The sequence below is a fragment of the Brachyhypopomus gauderio genome, chromosome 11 (genome assembly GCF_052324685.1).
Source record: "Brachyhypopomus gauderio isolate BG-103 chromosome 11, BGAUD_0.2, whole genome shotgun sequence".
Taxonomy (NCBI): domain Eukaryota; kingdom Metazoa; phylum Chordata; class Actinopteri; order Gymnotiformes; family Hypopomidae; genus Brachyhypopomus; species Brachyhypopomus gauderio.
Genome location: NC_135221.1, coordinates 10,170,745 through 10,192,174, shown reverse-complemented (window position 1 = coordinate 10,192,174; position 21,430 = coordinate 10,170,745). Strand labels below are relative to the sequence as shown.

Sequence of the window (21,430 nt, the reverse complement as noted above, 5' to 3'; positions counted from 1 at the left end):
TTGTTTCCCTTTTCAGTAACATTACCCTCTTGTGGTTACAAACACAGTATAGCCCACCAATATTATACGGTGTTAACGTTCTGATAAACCAAAGGGGAAAAAAAACAGAAATTGATAACGTTACTGCAAAGGCAATTTTAATATAAATCACGCTATTACTATTATTGTAAAATCTTTTCATGTAATAAATAAAAATAATAATATATAAGATAATTACTCACCATTTCCACGAGGAGACCCTGGGTCAAAACCATGGCACGCTTCTAAATCCTCATGTGGGAAATCACATCCTCGCATGTGAAAGGGAGGTTAGTATACGGAAATGAACAACTTCTAGGTTCACCTACGTTTTTCAGCGGATGTCACCGGCAAAAAAATAGTTTTCCACGACTTCCAGGCGACAATAGTAGGCGCGCGAACCCGAAAGCTCCGCTTTACGCGTGCTGCACAGTGGCCAGAACTACAGTTATAGCTCGTGTCGGGAGCGCGCGTCGTATCCAAACCAAACTGTACTTTCAAGTCCCACCTCTTTCGCGTGATTCCGACCTTCATTTGGCCATTGCGTTTACCGCGTAACGCATGCCTCCACATCGGATGTAAGTGGACAGACCGTTTTGTATGACGATTAAAAGAAATTTAGATTTCATCAAGACTATGATCCACCTTCGTCACAAGAGTCAGAAGTTAAAGATGCTCTGAGTCGAAATAAACTCTATACTGTATACATCGGAGTCGGATCAGTCTGAACACTCAGACTATTTATATGAGTAGCTACATATGTCAACTGCGTATTTAATACACATAATTACACTTTACAAAGACATCGCATGTATACTAGTATTTCACACCTGTTCTATATAACGCAATGTTTCTTTATACACACATTATCTTTCATTTAATTTATTTTCATTCATTTTATACTCTATGTGAATCTCTGTGTCTGAGTCTGCCTGGTTTGTCTTTAATGTACAGTTATTACATTAATAGAGAGATATTTCACAAACTTACAGAGATCAGCTTTTGCCTGTCTAAAAAGCTTCTTAAATGTATGATTTTAAAAAATATTTCGTACAAACCCAGTTGAAGACAAGATCCTAACAGTGACATTTCCCTGCAAAACACATTCATTATAAATTCAAATATTTTACCTTGTGCCTTGAGCTGAGAGTTGTAATTGAATAGTTGAAAGAAAAGATGCAAGATGCTCAGTCTCCCTGAGAGGGGGCTTCACTGAAGAATTAATGGGTAGAAAGTCAATCAGGACAGCAGAGCATATCACACAGTCATGCCTTTTGCTGTCATTTAGCTTTCACTGAGGGCACACACTAGCTCCAAAAATTAAACGCGGCAGCAAAATTGGTAATTCTCCTGCAGCTAAGAATGAAAGTGGTATTACTATTTAAAGTATTTTAGGTCATGTGCAGTAACACTACAGTAGATGACTCTAGAACACTGGAGCTCTTTCTGTTTAGCCAGACTATTCTAATTCATCTGAAACACGTACTTCATTATGGGGGTCATAAGTACGTTTTAGAGCTGATGTAGTAGTAGCAATTACAGTCTAATGGGCTATTAGGTTTCTGAAGCACCAGTACTTTCCCAAAAATATTTTTCTTCCTGAGTACAAGGTATAGTATATGGAATATCGTATCAGTCTGTAAAATTATCTTTTTTTTTTTTTTTTTTAGCATTTCATTGATCCTGTCTCATTGCCACTGACTACTGACACTGCTGTCTGCAGGCCTTGTCCAACCAAGTCATCGTCCCTCAGTTTCCACCAGAGGATGTGACATGACTGTGGCTGTGGCATTCGCCGTCACCCTGTATCTGGCCATGTGGAAAGGGGAAAAAAAACAAACCCCTCCCCTCCAAACAAACAAACAAACAAACAAAAAAAGACAATCTAGAAGGCAGAGGAGCTGCAGAGGCATAAGGAGCAGAGGTTCTCCCCGTCGCCTGTCAGTTACCCTCGGTCTGAGGCTGAACGAGTTGTGGAATTAGATGTCACCTCCTAAGCAGCCTTTCACTCACCGTGACATGGCCTCAGACTCCCTCTATCTGTTGATCGCGTGACGGTGTGACGTCAGAGCCCACTTTACCCCGCTGCGTGTTCTGAAGAGCGCACGGCCTCCTGCGTTTCCAGCCGTGGAGCCAGACCTGGAAGCCACTCCCACTCCACCCACTGACATTATAACACAAAATCATTACCCTCGAGGTGCTCAACTTGACATTCCACACCCCGGTGGCGGAGAAACGGGCACAGCCGGGAATCTGGTTGCCCTGTGAACAAGCTAATATGTAGACCCAGTGAAAGAGTGCGCATCAGATATTAGTCATGTATCTTTCAGGGTTAGGCATTCTCCTATTAAATTGTTTATTTACTTCATACCAATAATTAGCCTTTTAGATCCCTCTTGAAACCTAAATGAAAAGCACTGTATCGTTCATACAATGACTTAAAAGCCTGAAGTGTCTATGGAGAAAGTGCAACCAGCTAGACAGGCAGGCAGACCTAAAGCATTTGACTGACCATCTCTATTTTGTCTGCCTGTATCATATTGCTTCAAGATGTAGCCTTAATTAAATTAAGTTCAGAACCTGTGTCTGTGGCTTCCTAAGATAATGTATGATCCAGAAGTCATCCAACCAGTTTGCCTTAACAAAATTAGTAATGATCGTCATATTGCAAAGGGTTGCAGGTCTGAGGTTCTAAGCATCGATGGACCACATCTTCTGTTGAGATTCTAAGTTGGAGATGTTTAGACTCAACGATGCTCCGTTCTGGCTCAGCCCATGGGGGTTAATCATAGTTAGGATCGGTCTAGAAGCCGGTGAGGTCGAGGAGCCGAGTTCCCCCTGCTGAATGCAATCAGACAGGCTTGTGATTTATGAGAGCTGAGTGGAGTTAGCGGTCCTCTGGGGGGAGAGGGAGAGGTCAGGGGAGAGGGTGGGCAAAGCAGCCTGCGAGGAGTGCTTCTGCTCTGGGGGAGTGCTGCCTGCGTTCCCCCTGCCAGGCTCATCACCAGCAGCTTTATTACCCACATTTGGCAAACGTCTCAGAGTACACTGCCAGGAGCAATCAGAATACTGAACCATAGGAGTTTGGTTTCAAAATGTTGGACATTTTAGTTACCTGCTTCAAATACTATATTTGAAGTTATGGCCTTCTAATGCTCAAGCTCTGAGAAACTCTGAACTGGAGATAGGACTGAGGATGGAGAGAATGCAGTACACAATATAAACAGAATTTCATCTTCCTGCCCAGACGTGTAAGCTACTGTGCATAGTAGGAAGTACGAGTTAAAAGAGAAATGTGTGCACATCTTTGGTATTGCAACATTCAACACAATACACACACAAAACAAAAAATGTCTCTGTTAAATGGATATGTTTTTTCAAACACTAGTGCATAATGTTTTTGAATTGTCTTCTTGACCTCTGCAAACATTTTAGATTGCCTAACTATGCCTAACTGTCTTTTTGGACACACAGTGAAAGGACTAGATTTATATTATTAATCTAACAAAAATACTGACAGTATACACTTACACAGTAAGTCATTAAACAGATAAGAATTCCTATGGTTATTATAGCATGAAGACATAAACACATTGGTCTGTCTCAAATTCATATCTTGTGCACTTTTCCTTTGTGGTGTTAGAATTGCACATTTCACAATGCTTCAAAAATGCACGATGCACATAGATGTCAGACACAAAGGCTTTGTGATATCACACAGTGTTTATGAATGTTTGGTCACTCTGCACTGAATGCTGGGCTTTGATCTTTTCATTTTTTTTCTGAAGTTCACAGCCATGTGCAGCGTTTTGGCCCTTAAACTGTCCCCCACTGATCTCCAGGCCACTGAGTCCTGCCTCTTCTACTGCACGCTGGTCAACATCAAAAGAAAGATGCAAAGATATCAGCTCACAAAAAACAAACATGCGTGCTTCTTGGAGTCCAACCATGCACGATAGTTTCGCTTAGCTGTTTGCTCACGGCTGGCTTTTCTGCATGAACGTGGCTGGACGTTCTTGGCCAGCCAGGCTAATTGGCAGAACGATTTGACACATCCCGCTCGCGTATGGTCTGCTGGGCTAGACCTTTTAGCATTGGTCATAAAAGCATACAGATGAGTCTGATGAACTGGAAGCTCCCCGGCTGCCGTGGTGATGACATATAGAGGAGAGGTGGGCTGCAATTAGTCACCGACGTCATGAAAGCTGAATATAGATGCTACCGGAATAGCAACGACACAACAGGTTGACATCAGGTGAGCTGCACTGGGAAACAGGAAATATATACTATAAAAGGAAATATATACTATAAAAGGTCTGAGTTAGGTGGGCAAAATGGAAAACTATCACATTTCACATGTATTAACAAGATTAAACAAAAGCTGTAGTCATTCAGAACAGACGTATGCAAGTTAATGCAGGAATGAATAAATGCAGCTTATAAATAAAATGGGAATAATCCTAAACAAAATGTTCAGAACTTTGATTTCACGAGGAGATTTAATGACAGCAAGGCCACGGTGAAGGAAATATTGTTTCTTTCAGGGGTATTAAAGTCCACAAATGAAATCCAATTGTTGTAGTGACTTGTCTATCTAATTTGAATATCTTTTTTCTTTTACAGCCAGTGACAGAAACACAGATGAAAAGCAAGCATATTACAAATTACACTAGACACTCATTGCCGCCCTATAACCTATGTGAAAACGAGTTACTCTATAGAGCGATTAATTTTGAAATATTGTAGTTTTAATTAACAAGGCAGAGATGACAGCCTGATCGGAGTCGGCTACAATGGCGTCTTGTGCTTCACTTTGAATTTCACTGCCTCACTGTATTTCGCATCACCAATCAAAATTGGCTCTACTGAAGGCTAGCGAGTCGATCAGCTGTAAAGATGAAAGGTGATCTTCCCTCGGCTCGTTGCCCTGTCCCCACAAATCCTGGAATGTTCTTAAGGATTTGACTGAGAAACAGGATTTGTACATCACAATTAAATTTAATTAGTGACATTAGATATATATTGATAGTTTGTTGTTCTCAATGAAGATAAACAGTGCCACAACACACTTTTCCACATTTTTTCAGTAATTATAAATGTCAGATGTACAATGCCTGTATATTGTATAAAATATATACAATATACACTACTACACTTTTGTGTAGTACACTTTTGGGTGACAACAATATGCAAAAATCAGGTCAACAACTGAGCCCTGCACACAATACTTTTATTTATAAGGAGCACATTCCTCAGTATACTCACTGAGCTGACCAAACTCGTGATCTATACTGAGATCTGAGTTGGACTTCAGCTTCAGTTTCAGTTTTATGCCAGATTAGTTTTCACTTCCCTTTTAAAAAAGGCAGATGCCACCACAGATTTGTGTGGGCATTATTTAATAATGACTGGTCCTAACAGGGGTGTGTAATCTCACCCAATCCTCCTAGACTCCTCAGTGTCTCTCCAAGCTGGAAAGAAGACAAATAGCATTTGTGTATGGAGTAACAACAATACAGATGTGTATTCTTAACATTATTAGACATCATCTTACAAATGCCACAAAAACAGCTATCTGGGGTACGGCGTGTTATGCTCTGCTGAGTTAATTGGGTGTCATTTATCACCAGTGAGGAGTGATACAGTGCTGACTTCACAAGACAAAGCCCCACAGGAAAGCGCCTCACAGTCAGTTCTGAGGACGAACAACAGCATGGAGGATCAAAAGACACCATGATATAAAATAGGATGGCAATTCCCTGTGGTTTCTTTTTTGTTAAGCTGTGTGTTTTGTAAAATACTGGCAAGCATATCTAAACCAAAAACAGAAAGTATTGGCATTATCAGCACTGTACTCCTTTCTCTAACATTAGCGCTGACAGGTGGTTTGATTTAAATGCATAAAAGTTTAAAGTACAGCAGTGTACCATTCAATTGTTGTTAAGTGTTGCTGAAAATAGACTTTGTGGCACTAAACATGAAATAAAATAGTTTCTGGGAAATTATAACTGTTATAACTGAGTTGGGGTCATATCAAAGAAGAATCTCAGAAATTATACTTGAACCGGACCATAGCATAGGAAATAATGTTGAGGCTGGTCCATGACAAAAAATTCTACTTGTCTGAGCTAGTGTAGAACTGCAATGCACACACTCCTCACCTAAAACAAAATGACACACAATTGGCTGAGAGCCCAAACCCCTGACACCATGTGACCTGAAATTAAGCCAGAGGACAATATTCCCTCTAAATGATGCCCCATTTGACATCATTACAGCAGAAAGAGTTACTAGGCGTTCTGGTCTTCTAAAAATGTAATGACTTTAGAACATGCAGAAATAGCGAATCATATAGAATATCAAAACATCAATGAAACAGGGAGAAATTCCAGTTATATTTTTGATTTGAAACCAAGAATGCTCTAGCCACAACACCACAGCAATAACGCTAAGCTATACTATACCATACTGTACAAAATATTAAATAAGAATAATAACAACACAATTTTGCTTAAGTATTAAAGTGGGTTTGATATACTTGTCTCACATGTTTTTTAAGCTAGATATTATTAGTCAAGTTAAAATGAGTTGTTTTAAATTGCAGAGTTTATATAATATGCTGGCATCTCTTTTGTATGATATGGGGTGTGGATGTGGGTGAGCAAGTGCAAGGGAGTTTAACAGCTAGAGAACAGGGAGGTGTGGGGACACAGCCTATGTGGATTATATATATATATATATATATATATATATATATATATATATATATATATATATATATATATATATATATATATATAACTATATATATATATATATATATATATATATATATATATATATATATATATATATATATATATATATATATATATATATCCATTTCCACCCCATAACTCCATCCCTCCAATGACACTATTTCTTTAGTGGTGATATCTTGACTCTGAGGTTCAGGCAAAGCGAGTATAAAGCCTATGGACCTCCATTTCAAATCACAACATATGCACATTTACTCCCAAACTGAGCCTTATTTCATGACATAATGCTGACAGTCACTGGCACAGTGAGGACTTGTTGCATGTCTTATCGATGTACACAGTGTTTAGCGGAGGACTTTAACTAAAGTGCACGTCTTTGAGTGAAAATCTCCCTTACTGCCCCCTTTTTTACCTCCATACAGAAGTGGAAATGGAGCTTGTCAGTCTCAGAGTAAATGGCCTGACAGAACCAATCAGGCCTCCTGACTTCAAGCTGCAGGTGGGGGGAGGGGGTTGCAGAGGGCCCAAAGTCCAACTGTGTCCATGTCGGCATCTGCAACCATGTGGAAGATGGGAGCAGACCGTTGCCTGTGGACATGCGGAAGGCTGTTTGTTTGAACTGGCCATGTGCAGTCGGTGGGAAAGGAATTAAATCTGCTGTGTGTAATGTAAACACTATCGAATAATTGATCTAAGCCCATGTATGCAACTCAGGGATCTGTAACTGCACAGTGTCTCAGCTTGTAACAGATACTGGCATTTGGTCTACATGATGGATAGGATTGTCAGAATAAACCCCAAGGGGGTATTGTCCCTGATATTTATTTAATCCATTTTTTCTAATCCGCAAGGCCATGATGGGAGAAGCAGTCACCAGGTAAGAAATGTGGATGATACTCAGCAACGGGTCAAGCAAACTTTCAGTGCAAATGCACAAAGGTTCCTTTTTCCATTCAGTGGGTTTGTGTGTGTGTGTGTCCTCTTTTTTTTACAATTTTAACCACTTACCCACTATTACAAACATTCTTATATTACATTTCCTACTTTTTTCCAGTTGAACAAATATTTTTGTACCTAGAAGCAGTCATTTTCATGTCATTGGCAAGGCCCAGAAGTCAGCAAAAACACCTGATCCTCATTCTGGATGTGATGAACTGGGTTTCTGCTGCTGGTGGTGAATTCCCTGAATTCCCCACAGCACACTTACATCAAGTCTTTAGGCAGTCTGTGTCTGCTCTCATCGCATCTTCAGTACAATACCATCTGGGTGGTGTAGGTGGATTCAGATAAATGAAATGTCATAACTTGCAGTTGTCCTATGCTGAATAGCTTTTTTTTGCTTAACAAAAGAAGATATAGCAGGATGAAACCACCTGTTCTGACTTCATCCGTTCTTCACACCTCTCTCTCTACTCTTCATCTGTCTCTCCTACTGGACATTTGCTTTGCTTCAAGCGGATTGGAGATGCAAATTATGCCGTTCTGGCCGTTTGTTATACAACCCAGCTCATAAAGCAAGTATTATTTATTTACCTTCCGTGTCCAGTAATGAATGCCATTATCCTTCCCATGCACAAATCGCCCCATCGCCCGGTAAAAAAAAAAAAAACCTTGCTGGAAGACACTGACCAGGTCAGGTAACAGGAGGGAACAGAGCCTAAAAATGCAGATACAGGTCCCCAACCAGGTCCAAATCCCCACAGAAGCAGCAAAGAAAATAGAGCACCTCTAATGTTTTACAGGCCTCAGAGGCATTGCTATTCATAGTCAATTAATACAAATGTCACTGACGCAGGGTTATGCACACGCCATTCATCTGTAAGTGCCATGGCCCTTTATTAGAGCCAGTGTGAAGAGAGCATGGCTGCGAGGGTGTTTCTTTTGTCCGTGGCAGGATCCTGAAGGTCCTGGAGTGACCCCAGGAACCCTCCACTCCAAAACGCTCCACCCGACGTGGCGTGCAGATGTAACAAAGTGGGCATCCCAGTTGGTGCTGGATGCGAGGTTTCTAGATTGCTGGGCAACTTGACTCAGCAGATATGAAAGCAAGCTTTCTGTAATCCCCCTGGAGACACAGGAGATGCCTGCAACAGCAAGATGAATCATAACGCCGTGGATTTTCTTAAGAGGTTTTGGGTAAGTCTCTGTAGGCTACATCCACGGACGTAGTTTTGGGGGGGGACGGGGGGGACATGTCCCCCCCACTTTTTCAAAAGCCGGTTTTGGTCCCCCCCAGTTTTTACAGTTAAAACCAAATATTTAAGTAGTGACAAAGTCATGTCCCCCCCACTTTTTAACGGTAAAAAAACCAATATCCAAATAGCGACAAATCTAGCACTAGGATCATGCAGCACCCCCCCCCCCCCCCCCCCCCCCCCCCCCCCCGCTTAACAGTTCGCCACCCCAGGTTGTGTCCCCCCCACTTGTGAAATCAAAACTACGTCCATGGCTACATCGCATGCTCATTCTTGTCACCCCAGTCCTGAGCTTCTGCGACACACGTCAGTGCGTCTTCTGCAGGCCCTTACCGCCAACCCTAATCACACCCAATTCGTATCTGCCAGGCCGAGGAGGAGCTTGGCGGGTCGGTGCCGCATCCAGCAGGCCGGCCCAAACTCCCATGGCTGTGGTCCGCACACCCAAGACGCACGCTTTTGTTTGTCCTCAGAAAGAAAAGGAGTAAAACGCTTGTGACAAGCAGCAGGCAGGAAAGGTGCCCCGGTGAATTTACAAGGTGTCCTGCAGCTCAGCAGAGAGGGAAACATTATTTGATGGCCAGGAGAACAATGCAGTCGTAGCCGCTCGGGAGTGAAGCACTTAGCATGGGCATCCCACTCACGGCTCAGACCTTCACCCAGCCTGAAATAGCAGCACTGCTAAATAGACTGGAGGAGGCAGTTAATATGCCAGGCGCTAAGCAAACATGTTTCAGTGGCTTTTAAATGTTGTGTTTAACGTCCCTGACCGCTAAATACACACACAGCTCAGTGCGTCAAGCTCTGTCAAATAAACAACGCGGCTAAGGTGAGCCACATGATTGCACTTAAAGCCCATCTTGTGTCAGATATGGGGTCTAATTGACCTGCTCTTAATCTTCTTTCCATGGGGGTTTTAAAAACAGTGTGCAGTACTGTTTGAGGGAGGCTAGGGTCAGGGGTCAATCAGGAGACCTTTGTCTCAGCTGTGTCTTTGGCTCTTGGTCAAATAGCACCTAGTGGCTTGTTCCTGTATATGACTTATAAATGTTAATCTGGTGCATTCTGGGATAGGAAGTATATTAGTCCCCTGCTTGGCACAGTCTTTGTAGTTTGCTGAAATGTTAACAAAATGCCTAAGGCAATTAGCCACTAAGGATAATTATTCACCAAGGTAAGAGGTCTTGCAGCTGACAAAACTTGCTGTACCATTTTTGGAATATTGTTTAAGAATTTTCGACGAAAAAACTGATTTATTTTGTAAACGTACTCCTCAGCTGCAGCCAGTGAAGTTTAATATAGAAACTTTTAGAGATGAGCAATATAACTATTCAGCTGTAAACATCAGTTCAATCATGTTCACTCTGTTATGACTTTAAACTGCAAAAAATGGAGACGCATTACCATGAGTGCATGGCGTAAAGCAGGAAAACCTCTATCTATGTTAATCACTGAAACAATGCCACACTGCCATGAAATATCATACAAAACTGTAAGTAAAAGTAACATTAAAATCACTTAATTTTCATGATGGCGAGTGACTGACACGAAACACTTCCAGAACACCGTTCGGTGGACCTAGTACAGCAGAACATATTTGATTTGTTATATAAATAACTTCACGGAATTTGAACTCAAACCCACATCATTCTTTTACACGGAGCCACTCCACCAGCCTCGTGCTGAAGCGGTGCAGCGTTCACGAGGAGCGTGTGTGCTCCTCCAGGTCCTCCCATTACCCACACAGACACTCTCGGTCTCTTTGTGGTCCTCAGATTTCACGAGGAGACTGAGACTCTGTGAAACCAAAGCCTGAGCTGGTGTGATGTGCAGACCATGCTGAACTTCCCCTGGAGCTTTTGCCATTCTTGTTTGGCCCTCTAACGCTACAGAAGCACCGTCCCCAGTATAATCCAGCCACTTTATAAGTCCAGGCGGAGAAGTTAAATGTTTTACTAATATGCCCTCTAATTTATAATGGCATGAGTAACTTTTCAGTGACTATATGGCCTGAGCGTGTGTGTGTGTGTATGCATGAGTGTGCTATTCCATTGACATAACTGACTACAGAACACACAGCAATGTTATGAAGCAGCTCAGGGATCACTGTGGCCCTTGAAACATGAAGTGTTTCTGCATCAAGGGCTCAGAAAGGTGCCCCCATCCAACAGAGCGCAGTCATACACCAGCACAACAGGGTCAAGAACTTTCACACATCCCACAAAATCGAAAGTATATGAAAAAATGGCTGCTAGAAGAGATTAATTTGCAAAGGCAAATGAAACCATTTCTAATAACTGCTGAGTTGAGATCAGAAGTCAATAAACCGGTAGACCGTTTTCTGACATAGTGCTAAAGCTCACAGCTGAGTCTAAAAACAAACTAGGGAGAAAATGAATGAACTTCATCTAGACTTGATCAGTAATCGCGCTACATATAAGGAACATGTGCCATCCAGTGCTTGTGATCTCTTGTAGCATTATTAGGGCATTATGTGTTTAACTGGTAAACCACAGAGCTAGAACCAACTGAACATCAAAACAGACATCAAGATAACCAACTGCATTTTGTTTATCAGTCAACGAAGCTTAAGCAAGGGTGGGTAGTGAAATATCAGATGAATGACATGACCAACAGTCATGATGGAGACACACCCTGAACTTGAACACAGACAGGAATGTGAATTGGAAAGTCAACATGGCAGGTGTAATGAACACTGACCAATTTCTAAAAACGTTTTACTCGAGCACCACAGTTCTATGTGCTGCGTGGTGTCGTAATGTCCAACCGTGTGTCTGTTTGTTCGTCCTCTGAAAGATGGGCTATTTGGCTTGCTTATCTGGGCACCAGCTTATAAAACTGTGATCATGAAGGAGCCTGTGGCAATAAAGAAATGCTTTCTCTGTCACAGCAGTGATATCGCATTACACGCCATGATTACACATGAGGATTGTCTTGATTGTGTCACAAACCATGTTATTTGATGTTGTGTGAGTAGATTCTTCATGCTAATGGTATTAATAAATCATCCCTAATAGTGCTATGCTCATGACATCTAACAGTGAATTGTACTAAAAATATCGAATGACCTTAGACTTTTGAAGGAGAAACGTAGTTTATGATTTCATAACCACGATCCTTACTTTAATCTAACATGACAGAACACACACATTTTGTAAGACGCTGTGGGTTAGAACACCTGCTAAAAGACATAATGCAACTAATTTTTCTGCAGTTTAAAACCTGCTCACTCTTTATGGAAGTGCAATAACAGCAAATAGGCTTTGCGAGTGTGCTCGGAGCTTCTTGTGATGGTCCATTGCATATTTGGAAGTTAATGAGTCAAATCCAATGAAGTAAGGAAGCAAACAAGTTCATGCATGGAATGCCGTTCTTCCAGTAAGGCCGGCCCTACTGTACACAAGCCCCTTCCCCTAGTCTGACCTTCTATTTATTTGTTGGAAATGTAGCGATTTGTTCGCACATCTTGCTGAACCGTAGATCACAAAGCTCTTTCGCATTGCACTTGACATTTAACCAACCATGCATTAAGGGGATTTTTTTTTTGGGACCCAGGCTTTTCAGTACCTTATAGGAAGGACGAGCGAGGAGCTGCATTTAAAATCCCCAAATCCTCTGGCGAGTTGTATGCAGCCGCCACAGGGGACCAAACGGATGCCGGTTGAAAACGCTGATGGATGGGACGGGCTGATGCAGAGGGGTGTGATGCTGTCACGCTTTACAGGTCATTAATTCTGAATATATCCCCCATGTATTTTGTAGAGGCAGTTCTTAAAAGGTGTGATGCAGCTTACCCCTAAGCAAGATCTCGAAATGTCAGGTACATCGCAGTCTGCAGAAGGTCACAGCAGAATGCTGGATGGAATTGTGGAATGTTGCATTAGAGCATATTGGTATTTTTAAATATGCATACTTGCATATTTAAAATAATAGTTTCGTAGACTGTTTAAGGGGTACAGCAATTTGCATTTTGGTGGAATTTACAGAAATGCTTGGTTGCAAGCCAGACTTGATCCGCATTGAGCTGTTAGACTGCCAGCAGCTCTCAGCAATCCTTTACACCCTTTCCTAACAACTCGACCACACACAGAATCTTGCGTGCCTCCATAAACACGACTACTGTTTACAATTATCTGGCAAAGAGCTGGTCGCACACAGCCAATATGAGCTGCTTTGTCAGAGTTCAATGCAAGGATTAGTGCAATCAAGGAAACCCCTCTCTTCACTGAGCCTCATGAACTGCCGTCCAAGTTAACCACCCAAGCTTCAGTCTTATTCACTTCTGTTATGTTTTGAGCGCAGCGGAAGAAAGCAGATTCGAATGATCTAAATCCAGCAATAGGTGGGGAGAAGGCACGAGCGTGTGACTTCGGCTTGCAGCGTACTCTTATTATGCTTTCGACAGCGCTTGCACGCGGTAACACGTAATCAGTTTGCACGCTCACTTGTCGCTATGCAAATTTCAGCCGCCCGACTCTTGACTCCTTTCTACTGTGTCAAGCCGTCGCACTGCTACTGCAGAGCTCTGATTGCATTATTATTGCTGGGCCACTAATAGCATGAGTCACCGGCGCTCTCGGCGTGTGCTGAGTGGGTGTGCTAAGAGGCTCCCGCAGCGTCTTTTCGGAAAGGGGGAGAGAACTCCCGAGCCAGCTCTGACGCGTGAAGCCACTGCTCCACCCGCTCCACCCGCTCCAGCCTGCGTAGGCTCGAGCCCACATCCTGCCGTCCTCTCCGACGTGTGCAGTGCTGAAATGGCAGGGCAGGTGGGGAAGCGATGGCGGTCGCGATGATTCGGAGGAGATGGTGGGGGGCCCTGGCGTACCGCACAGAGCCCCAGCTGACACGAGTCCACACAGGGTGCTAGAAACCCTCCTGGACCCCTGGGAGCATTCTACAAGATAAAAGTAAGTCTCAGGAAGCAGTCCCCTGTAGCTCCATTGGGAGATTATGTGATCTCTGCTAAGAGATTACCAGAGACGGGAAAGAAAAGGGGCTCCTTGTGGTGAGTGTTCTGTTCCACCGACACAAAAGCAACTTCGTTTTTTGCAGGCAAATTACCCAGCTGTTTGCTGCATGCTCTTTCCTCCTAGCTCTCGGTGTGTATGGCTTCAGTGTTACATAACCTAGGCTCTTGCGAGTGTCATAATATCCTTCAACAGATTTAGGGTTGAAGATATGAAAAAAAAAAGCAAACGCACCTCAGACAACCACAACTGTCAAATAAGCAGGTCATGCAGATTTTAAATATGCATCACAGGCTCATGTGACCCCTTGAAGTACAGCTGTCTAGTTTCCCAATTTGTCCTAATAAGTGCTAGAAAGAAATCTTGCCACGAATAACCTTTTTCAAGCCTGTTCAGTTTGTTTCTGTGCACTGCACAAGACTTAAAGATTCTTATAAAGGTAGACTACTAGTCATGTATCTGCCCACTCTTATGTGCTGAGTCTGTTTCTGTTCTCATGGACCTCATGGACTGGTTAACTGCTCCTAGGTGGTTTGCATATGCCTTTGACAGATCTTACCTCTACCAGTCTTTGAACCTCCCCCAATCATATATTCTTCCACTCTGTCAGAACATTCAGTGACACAATCTTAACTTTCAGTGTTACACAGGCAACACTCAGATAAACATCAACACTTCTTGAAAATAAGTACCTTTTGCTTGTTAATCCTAAAACCTTCCTTACTAAAACATGTATCTGTATGTATTTGTATGTATGTATTTTCCACTGACATTCACATCCATTTAAACCTTTTTGTTTGCAATCTTGGTATAGTTTTTTGATTGTGTCTTTTCTTTATTTTGGGTCTCTAATTAAAAGCACTTCAACTCTGCAGCACTGTGTAAATTCAACCTTTACTCAGTCTGAAAGACGGGAAAATGATGCAGGCTTTCACAACGTCACATTCCACTTACTGCAAAACACAGATGGAGGGGTCTTTAGACACACAAAGTGCTCAGCTGTTATTAATCCAGTTCTCCATTACTTCAAGCCAGGGTAATCCCATGTTAGGTCCATCTACTTCCCCTTATCTATAAAGCATTTCACTGGGAGTCCTGTTCCCCTTTACCACACAATACTCTTGCACACCTTTGCCCCAGTTTTAACCCAACGAGCTTGTCTGGTATTGGTCAACTGAAGGTCCCCAGAACCAGACAGGCCATTGTGCTTCCAGACTTTGAAACCACACTTGACAGCATCTTGTGCTGTACTTCAGCAAATATGTCCTGAGACATGTTCTTATTAAACCAAAATCAAAGTGTAATTTATTACTTTTATTACTTACTTAGCTGAGAATGCAGGGTAGTCAGTGATTAAATATGTCATTAAAACAATCCTTCCACATCATAATGAGTGATGAAGTCTTTTTGGCTGACAGGCAGTTACGACAGCAGGTGCCAGAGCTATATTTTATTAGAATGTTATTTTACTCCATGGAACATAATGCCAGAAGAAACCGTGGAGTCCAAGTAATTAAAGTGTGTTCTTTGTGAATTGTTTGAAAAGAGTGTTGGTTGATATAACACACTGTTTTATCACACTGCAGGCGCATGTAAAGACGAGACAACTCCACCAGCTCACTCTCATCTCCCACTACCTCATCCCTTATTTACAAAGAATCATAAGACCTGGACACATTATACTGCCACATCAGGGTGTCAGGTCTTCTGAAATATCAGAAGAATTTTCCTTTTTCTTTTTCCATTCAGGCAAAAAAAAATTCCCTAAACTAAAATGCAACAAAAAAAAACTTGATATTATCAAACAGATAGATAGATAGATAGATAGATAGATAGATAGATAGATAGATAGATTGACAGATGAGACATGTGAGAGTTGAAGTATTAAAAGGTACATGTCTATACTTGAACCTGATGGTTACATTTATTAAAATCATATTAAGACATAAAAAAGAATATTAAGGTAAATGAATATGTGAAGTCAAGGAGCACTTGATAATGGCCCATTTCAGTCATAGCAAGGTGAAAGGTAGGCAGTATATGACCTCAACAAAGCGGTCATCAAGTCTGGATACAGCAGATCATTTGTTACTACTGTGTCTGGTCCCCATGGGCCTGCCATCTGGGCTGGCCTCTGGAGGAATTAGTGACAAGACCTTAGTAATAGAACCACAAAGCATTGGCATGCTAATGAGACGCAAATGACAGAAGGACAAGGTTTCCTCATATGATGAAGGAGGTTTCCTGGGGAATGGGTGGTGCAGGCGTGTAGGTGGGCAAGCAGAAAATGAGACAGACCGGATATGCAGAGGACAAGTGTGGGTACAGTGGGGAAACTGGCAGGATCTGGGCCAGGCGTCCTGACCGGCTGCAGTGGGGTAGGATCAGCTGAATGAACCTGAATCCACCGCAGGAGGTAGCGGACCTCGGTTAAGGCTAGAATGAGGTAGACGCCGCTGCGAGGCAGATGAGTGCCGTGGTCGTGACAGCAGGGAGAGATGTCGAAAGTCAGAGCTCCACGGGGGAGAGGGAGGAGTCCAGCCGGTGTATACCGACAGCCTCCACCAAACGCCCTCACATCGTGAAACGGATTATGCTCCAGGATGTTCCCAGGGACAGGCGGTTCTGAAGCGCACGAATCCCGCTGCCATGCAGATGGTCGTTCGGATCTCAGCGCTGGCAGTGGTCTGGAGCGCCCTCACAGCCTCCGCAGGGAATTCCTAAGCACAAATGCTCGGGCCAGCTGCACAGCACCCGTCCGGAGCGATTCATCTTCCACATGCCATTCTCCACCGAAGCACATGATTCACAGCTGGAGAGGGCAAAGAAATGAAAATACAGTGATTGCATGAAATTTTTTTTTTTGTAGTATTAGTTGCTCTGTGGATGCAATGAGAAGAGAGAAGGTATACTAGAATACTGTCTCTGCCTTTAATGCTTCTGATGTGGGCCTTGCAGATCTTACATGATTAAACCACACCAAGCATTCACATGTTTTAAGCATTCCCAAATGATGGCTTTTTCATATTGAGAAAGTCACTTGTTCCTTATCTGGTTAAAAAAATAATAATGTGTTGACGGACGTCACTTCTCAACAAACAACTATTCACAAATTTATATTCAACAAGAGAATTCAGCCATGTTTATTTCTCTTTTGGGAGTTTTTTTTATGAGAGGAAGAACTCATTTTTTCCCAGAAACACAGGTCACACAGACAAAACATTACACACAATTGATCTCTATGGAACAATTTCATGACAATAATTTGTGATAGAAACTTCTGATAGAAAACATTATAATTAATGACAAGGACTTTAAAATCATGTTAAGTTAGAGTTGGCCTTGCTCTCAGAGTTAGAGTTAGACATGCTCTGAGATTTAGAATTAGACTTGCTCTGAGAGTTAGTTAGACTTACTCTGAGTTAGAGTTAGACATACGCTGAGTTAGTTAGACTTACTTTGAGTTAGAGTTAGACTTACTCTGAGAGTTAGTTAGACTTACTCTGAGAGTTAGTTAGACTTACTCTGAGTTAGAGTTAGACTTATTCTGAGAGTTAGACTTACTCTGAGAGTTAGTTAGACTTACTCTGAGTTAGAGTTAGACTTACTCTGAGAGTTAGTTAGACTTACTCTGAGTTAGAGTTAGACTTATTCTGAGAGTTAGACTTACTCTGAGAGTTAGTTAGACTTACTCTGAGTTAGAGTTAGACTTACTCTGAGAGTTAGTTAGACTTACTCTGAGTTAGAGTTAGACTTACTCTGAGAGTTAGTTAGACTTACTCTGAGAGTTGGAGAGTTAGACATGCTCTGCCAGGTACAGGAGTATGTCATCTTTTCTGATGGTGTTATCTCAGCTTTGTAAGCAGCTGCTTCAGGCAGACCTGCCCTTAACTCAGACGGATGCGTTCCACTTCAAACTCTCAGCTACCGGATCAGGGTGATATCGTTCTATTTCTGGCTTTCTTCACTCTAGGGCATTTCACCAATGGCCAAAACGTACCTCCCTGAAAATCAATACTTTAGCCTTTTGCTAATATTGGTCATTATTGAGGTTAGTTGGAGGTTACATGCCCGCTAGCAAATGAATTATGGCACACAATCAGTAGTTAATTAAACGAAATTGATCAAAGGTACCATAAAGAATCCTTGCTGAATTTAGGAGGTAGATTAGCATTCAAACGTTGGGCAATTATGCATTCAGATAAAAGACTTACTGAAAACAAAAGGATCTGAAAGAGAGAACATTTGAGTGAAGCAGTTCAACAGAACGTCATGGTCGGCACTGCAGTGAGGAGATCAGCGTCCTCTTATTTGTGCTCTCCCAGCCCTGGATACCGGTCCTTATCGCCCGTGGCAATGAAGGTCAAACATCAGACGTCAAGCTGAAGCAGCAGGTTGTGAGCAGAGTTTAATGCGGATGCACAGTTCCTCCCAACAGGTAGGTTACAAGATTAAATGCCCATAACATCAGCGCCTAACAGTGAGTCAGTTGTATGCAGTTAAATGCTGTAGCCTATAGGAAACAGAATATTCGTGCAGTGATGGACATCCATGTGACCTTAAAGGTCATTTAAAGTTCACCTTTTCCACTATACAGCATGGGTAAAGCTACATGCTAAACATGCAATTAATGAGGCCGTTTTCTCCCTGGCTCTTTATATAATTGTTTGTAGCTACACTGATAAATTGATACTACAGAGCTTTTTTGTCTTAAGCCTTGGTTATTGAGCTCAGACAAAGGCAATTCAAACAAGCTGAAAAAGTCCAGAGTGTTGCCAACGGCAGGGCTGTATGTGTAAAGAGTGGAAAATCCAATGTCACATCGAGCTTTGATAACAAGAAGACATGACAGGCTGACATGAGGCAGAAAAAAGCAAAAGAAAAAAGATGCCCAGGCCATAAATGCACTTCTCTCAGCAGATAAGACCGATAAGACTACGTGCCAGTTGTAAAAGCCTCAGACTCATAGGTCATATATTATATTTCAAAACTTTATTTCCAGAACAGACACTATTAAAACAAGCTGCCTTCTAAGGCTCTTTTTCAGTTAAAATGCTGTCTACCCAGTCAGCTGCCTGTCATGGCAGTGGGAATATAGGCAGCCCGCCAGGTATTGGGACACATCCTAGTCCCAACAGATGACTTCCAGAACTCAGATGTGTGGCATCATCTGGGTTCTGGCTACTGCATGCACGGCGGGGGTTGGAGGATTGTCAGTGCCTGAAGCCCAGCGCACACCCACTCCAGTGCAGGCTCAGGCAGACAGCACTGCGTCTGCGGGGCCAGGTGCACGTCTGTCTGCGTTGAGGTGCCACACCTGATGCTGCAGGGCTTATTTCATCCACTGGCACACACTGTCTATACTGCAGCATTCTGGGTACATGGACTGACGAGGGGAAACAGATTCATTGTCACAGTCTCTTAAAAAGCACTAATCAGCGTTTCCTGCATCATTGTTTTTTCCATTGAAGTTTGCTTACAAATTGCTCTGAGGGACATGTGGGCGTATCTTCAAAGTCTTTGAGGTGAGAGGGGCCCAGGGGGAGGATTACCTGCAATCGGGTCATCAGAAGGACTTTGAGGTCATCATTTGGTTTCACGGTCTGCGAACATGGCCTGGAACGGGCCGGAGGCCGTCCTGGTTCGTTCGGCCGCAACGAGGCTCTGATCGCTTCTGGAGGGTCCCGATAACGGGCGCGGTGCCGGTCCATAGGTACGCGGTGGATAGCACCTTCAGCCATGTGAAGTGGATGATGTGTGATTAAGTAGCAGGCTCACTGCAGAGGGAAGTGTGATGGTCTTTTTGCTTGCGCTCCTCTGGCCCAACTAAACACTATCACCAGAGAGAATGCTTGCTCACACCTGCCAAATACTTCAGCCGATCTTATCTGCCTCTTTGGTGGCACTTCTTTCCCAACTGAACATTTTCTCTTTCTTTTTACATTTTTTTCTCGAGCCCCAGTTGTCACGGAAACCCTCCCAAGCTGTCACTGCCCTAAATGGCGCGATACAGAGTCTGTTTTCCGTTTGTTATGACAAAGACAAAATGACAGACTGAAATGATACCTCATTGTCACCGCCGAACAAAAAGAAAGGCATTCCTGACCCCACGGATGGCCATAATCTTAAGCCAATCATGTCTGAAAGAAAACGCAAGACTGTTCAATGATTTCCTGTGCTGTCTTTAAATCAATTGAGCCTTTCTGTGGGGTCAGGCAGCTCAGACACAAGTTAGTAATTGATTGCTCAATATGTGAGGGCGTATGCTTGTCAATCTCGTCTTGGAACATTGTGAGGTTCATCAGTGCACGTGGCAACATGATGGCGAACATTCCTGTCACAAGTTAGCTATGCCCATTTACTGACATGAAGTATATTGCCTATGTCTAGTAACAATGTCTAACATCACTCAATATTCACTATATAGTGGGAATTTGCTATTCTGTGGTAATGTCTAAAAGAGTAGTGTACAAGAATGTACAGTGAACTTGTGCAATCCCACAATCCACTAAAATGTACTTTATAGAGTGGGAACATAGTCCATGTAGAGAGGGATAAATAATATATGTCTAGCTCGCTAATAGGCTAATTATGTATATTACTTAGAAGTTGTTTATATTAACGTGCTATGAGAACGTACATTAGTCTCTGTCTAATACATAAACAGAAACCCTACTCTTCTTTCAGAAATAATAAACTTTCTGAATTAGAGGCAAAACCACAATTTGCTACAGATGGTCAGTACAATTAGCTGTATGTATTACTGTAAGAAGGCAATTGTTAAATTCACAATAGACTGATAGCATGATGTTTCCAATAATGTTTATGTGATGGAAAATCACAGCTAAAGAGTGTACAAAATTGTTTCCTGGACTCCTGGACCCATTAGTTTGCTATATAATGTATGTGAATCTCCTGGGGGCGAACAGGGATCAGACTAATATTCTGAACATAGCGAATGACTGACAGTATGATGTAGGTGGTGAATTGCGCATGTATAGTTTCATCAATTCCTCCCAAAACCAGACTAAACTTCATTTAATTGCACCCAAGGAATATGATGCTGACCATATATGCCTCACCTGCTGCAGCAGTGTTATTGCAGAGTGATCCCAGGGATTATGTGGAAGATCGAGGGCTGGGCCACACCGCGTATCACCAGATTAGGGTGCCGACGTACGCTGTGGTCATGGCAGTCGGAGTCATGTGGCAGATGGTTTGCTTGCTTTCTGATGAGAGAAGAAGAGTAAGAAAAGATGAGATTTGACAAAGCAATAATGGAGAATCGCTTTTGCCCAAAAGCTGAGCTGTAATAATGAGTTTGGTTGGAGGAGGCCATTGTTTAGTGCTGGACTGACTTAAGAGCTTTGACTTGACCGGACCACACATGCCAATTCACAGAGAGAGTCAAAGATTAAGAGCTGAAGATTAAGATCTGAAGATTAAGAGCTGAAAATTAAGAAGCACTGAG

The 21,430-nt window shown here is 42.5% G+C and overlaps 1 protein-coding gene across 4 annotated transcripts in view; it reads right to left on the bottom strand.

Annotated features, from left to right (window-relative positions):
* htr4 (5-hydroxytryptamine receptor 4) overlaps positions 1 to 450 on the bottom strand; it is a 64,383-nt gene extending 63,933 nt beyond the window's left edge. For all 4 annotated transcript variants that reach the window (XR_013134012.1, XM_077021848.1, XM_077021847.1 and 1 more), the window contains exon 1: positions 222 to 450. Coding sequence is in view for 3 of the 4 variants with exons in the window: in XM_077021848.1 (XP_076877963.1) it covers positions 222 to 297 (76 nt within the window). In the remaining variant the exon portion in view is untranslated. The remainder of the gene's footprint in view (positions 1 to 221) is intronic.
* Positions 451 to 21,430: the final 20,980 nt, after the last annotated feature.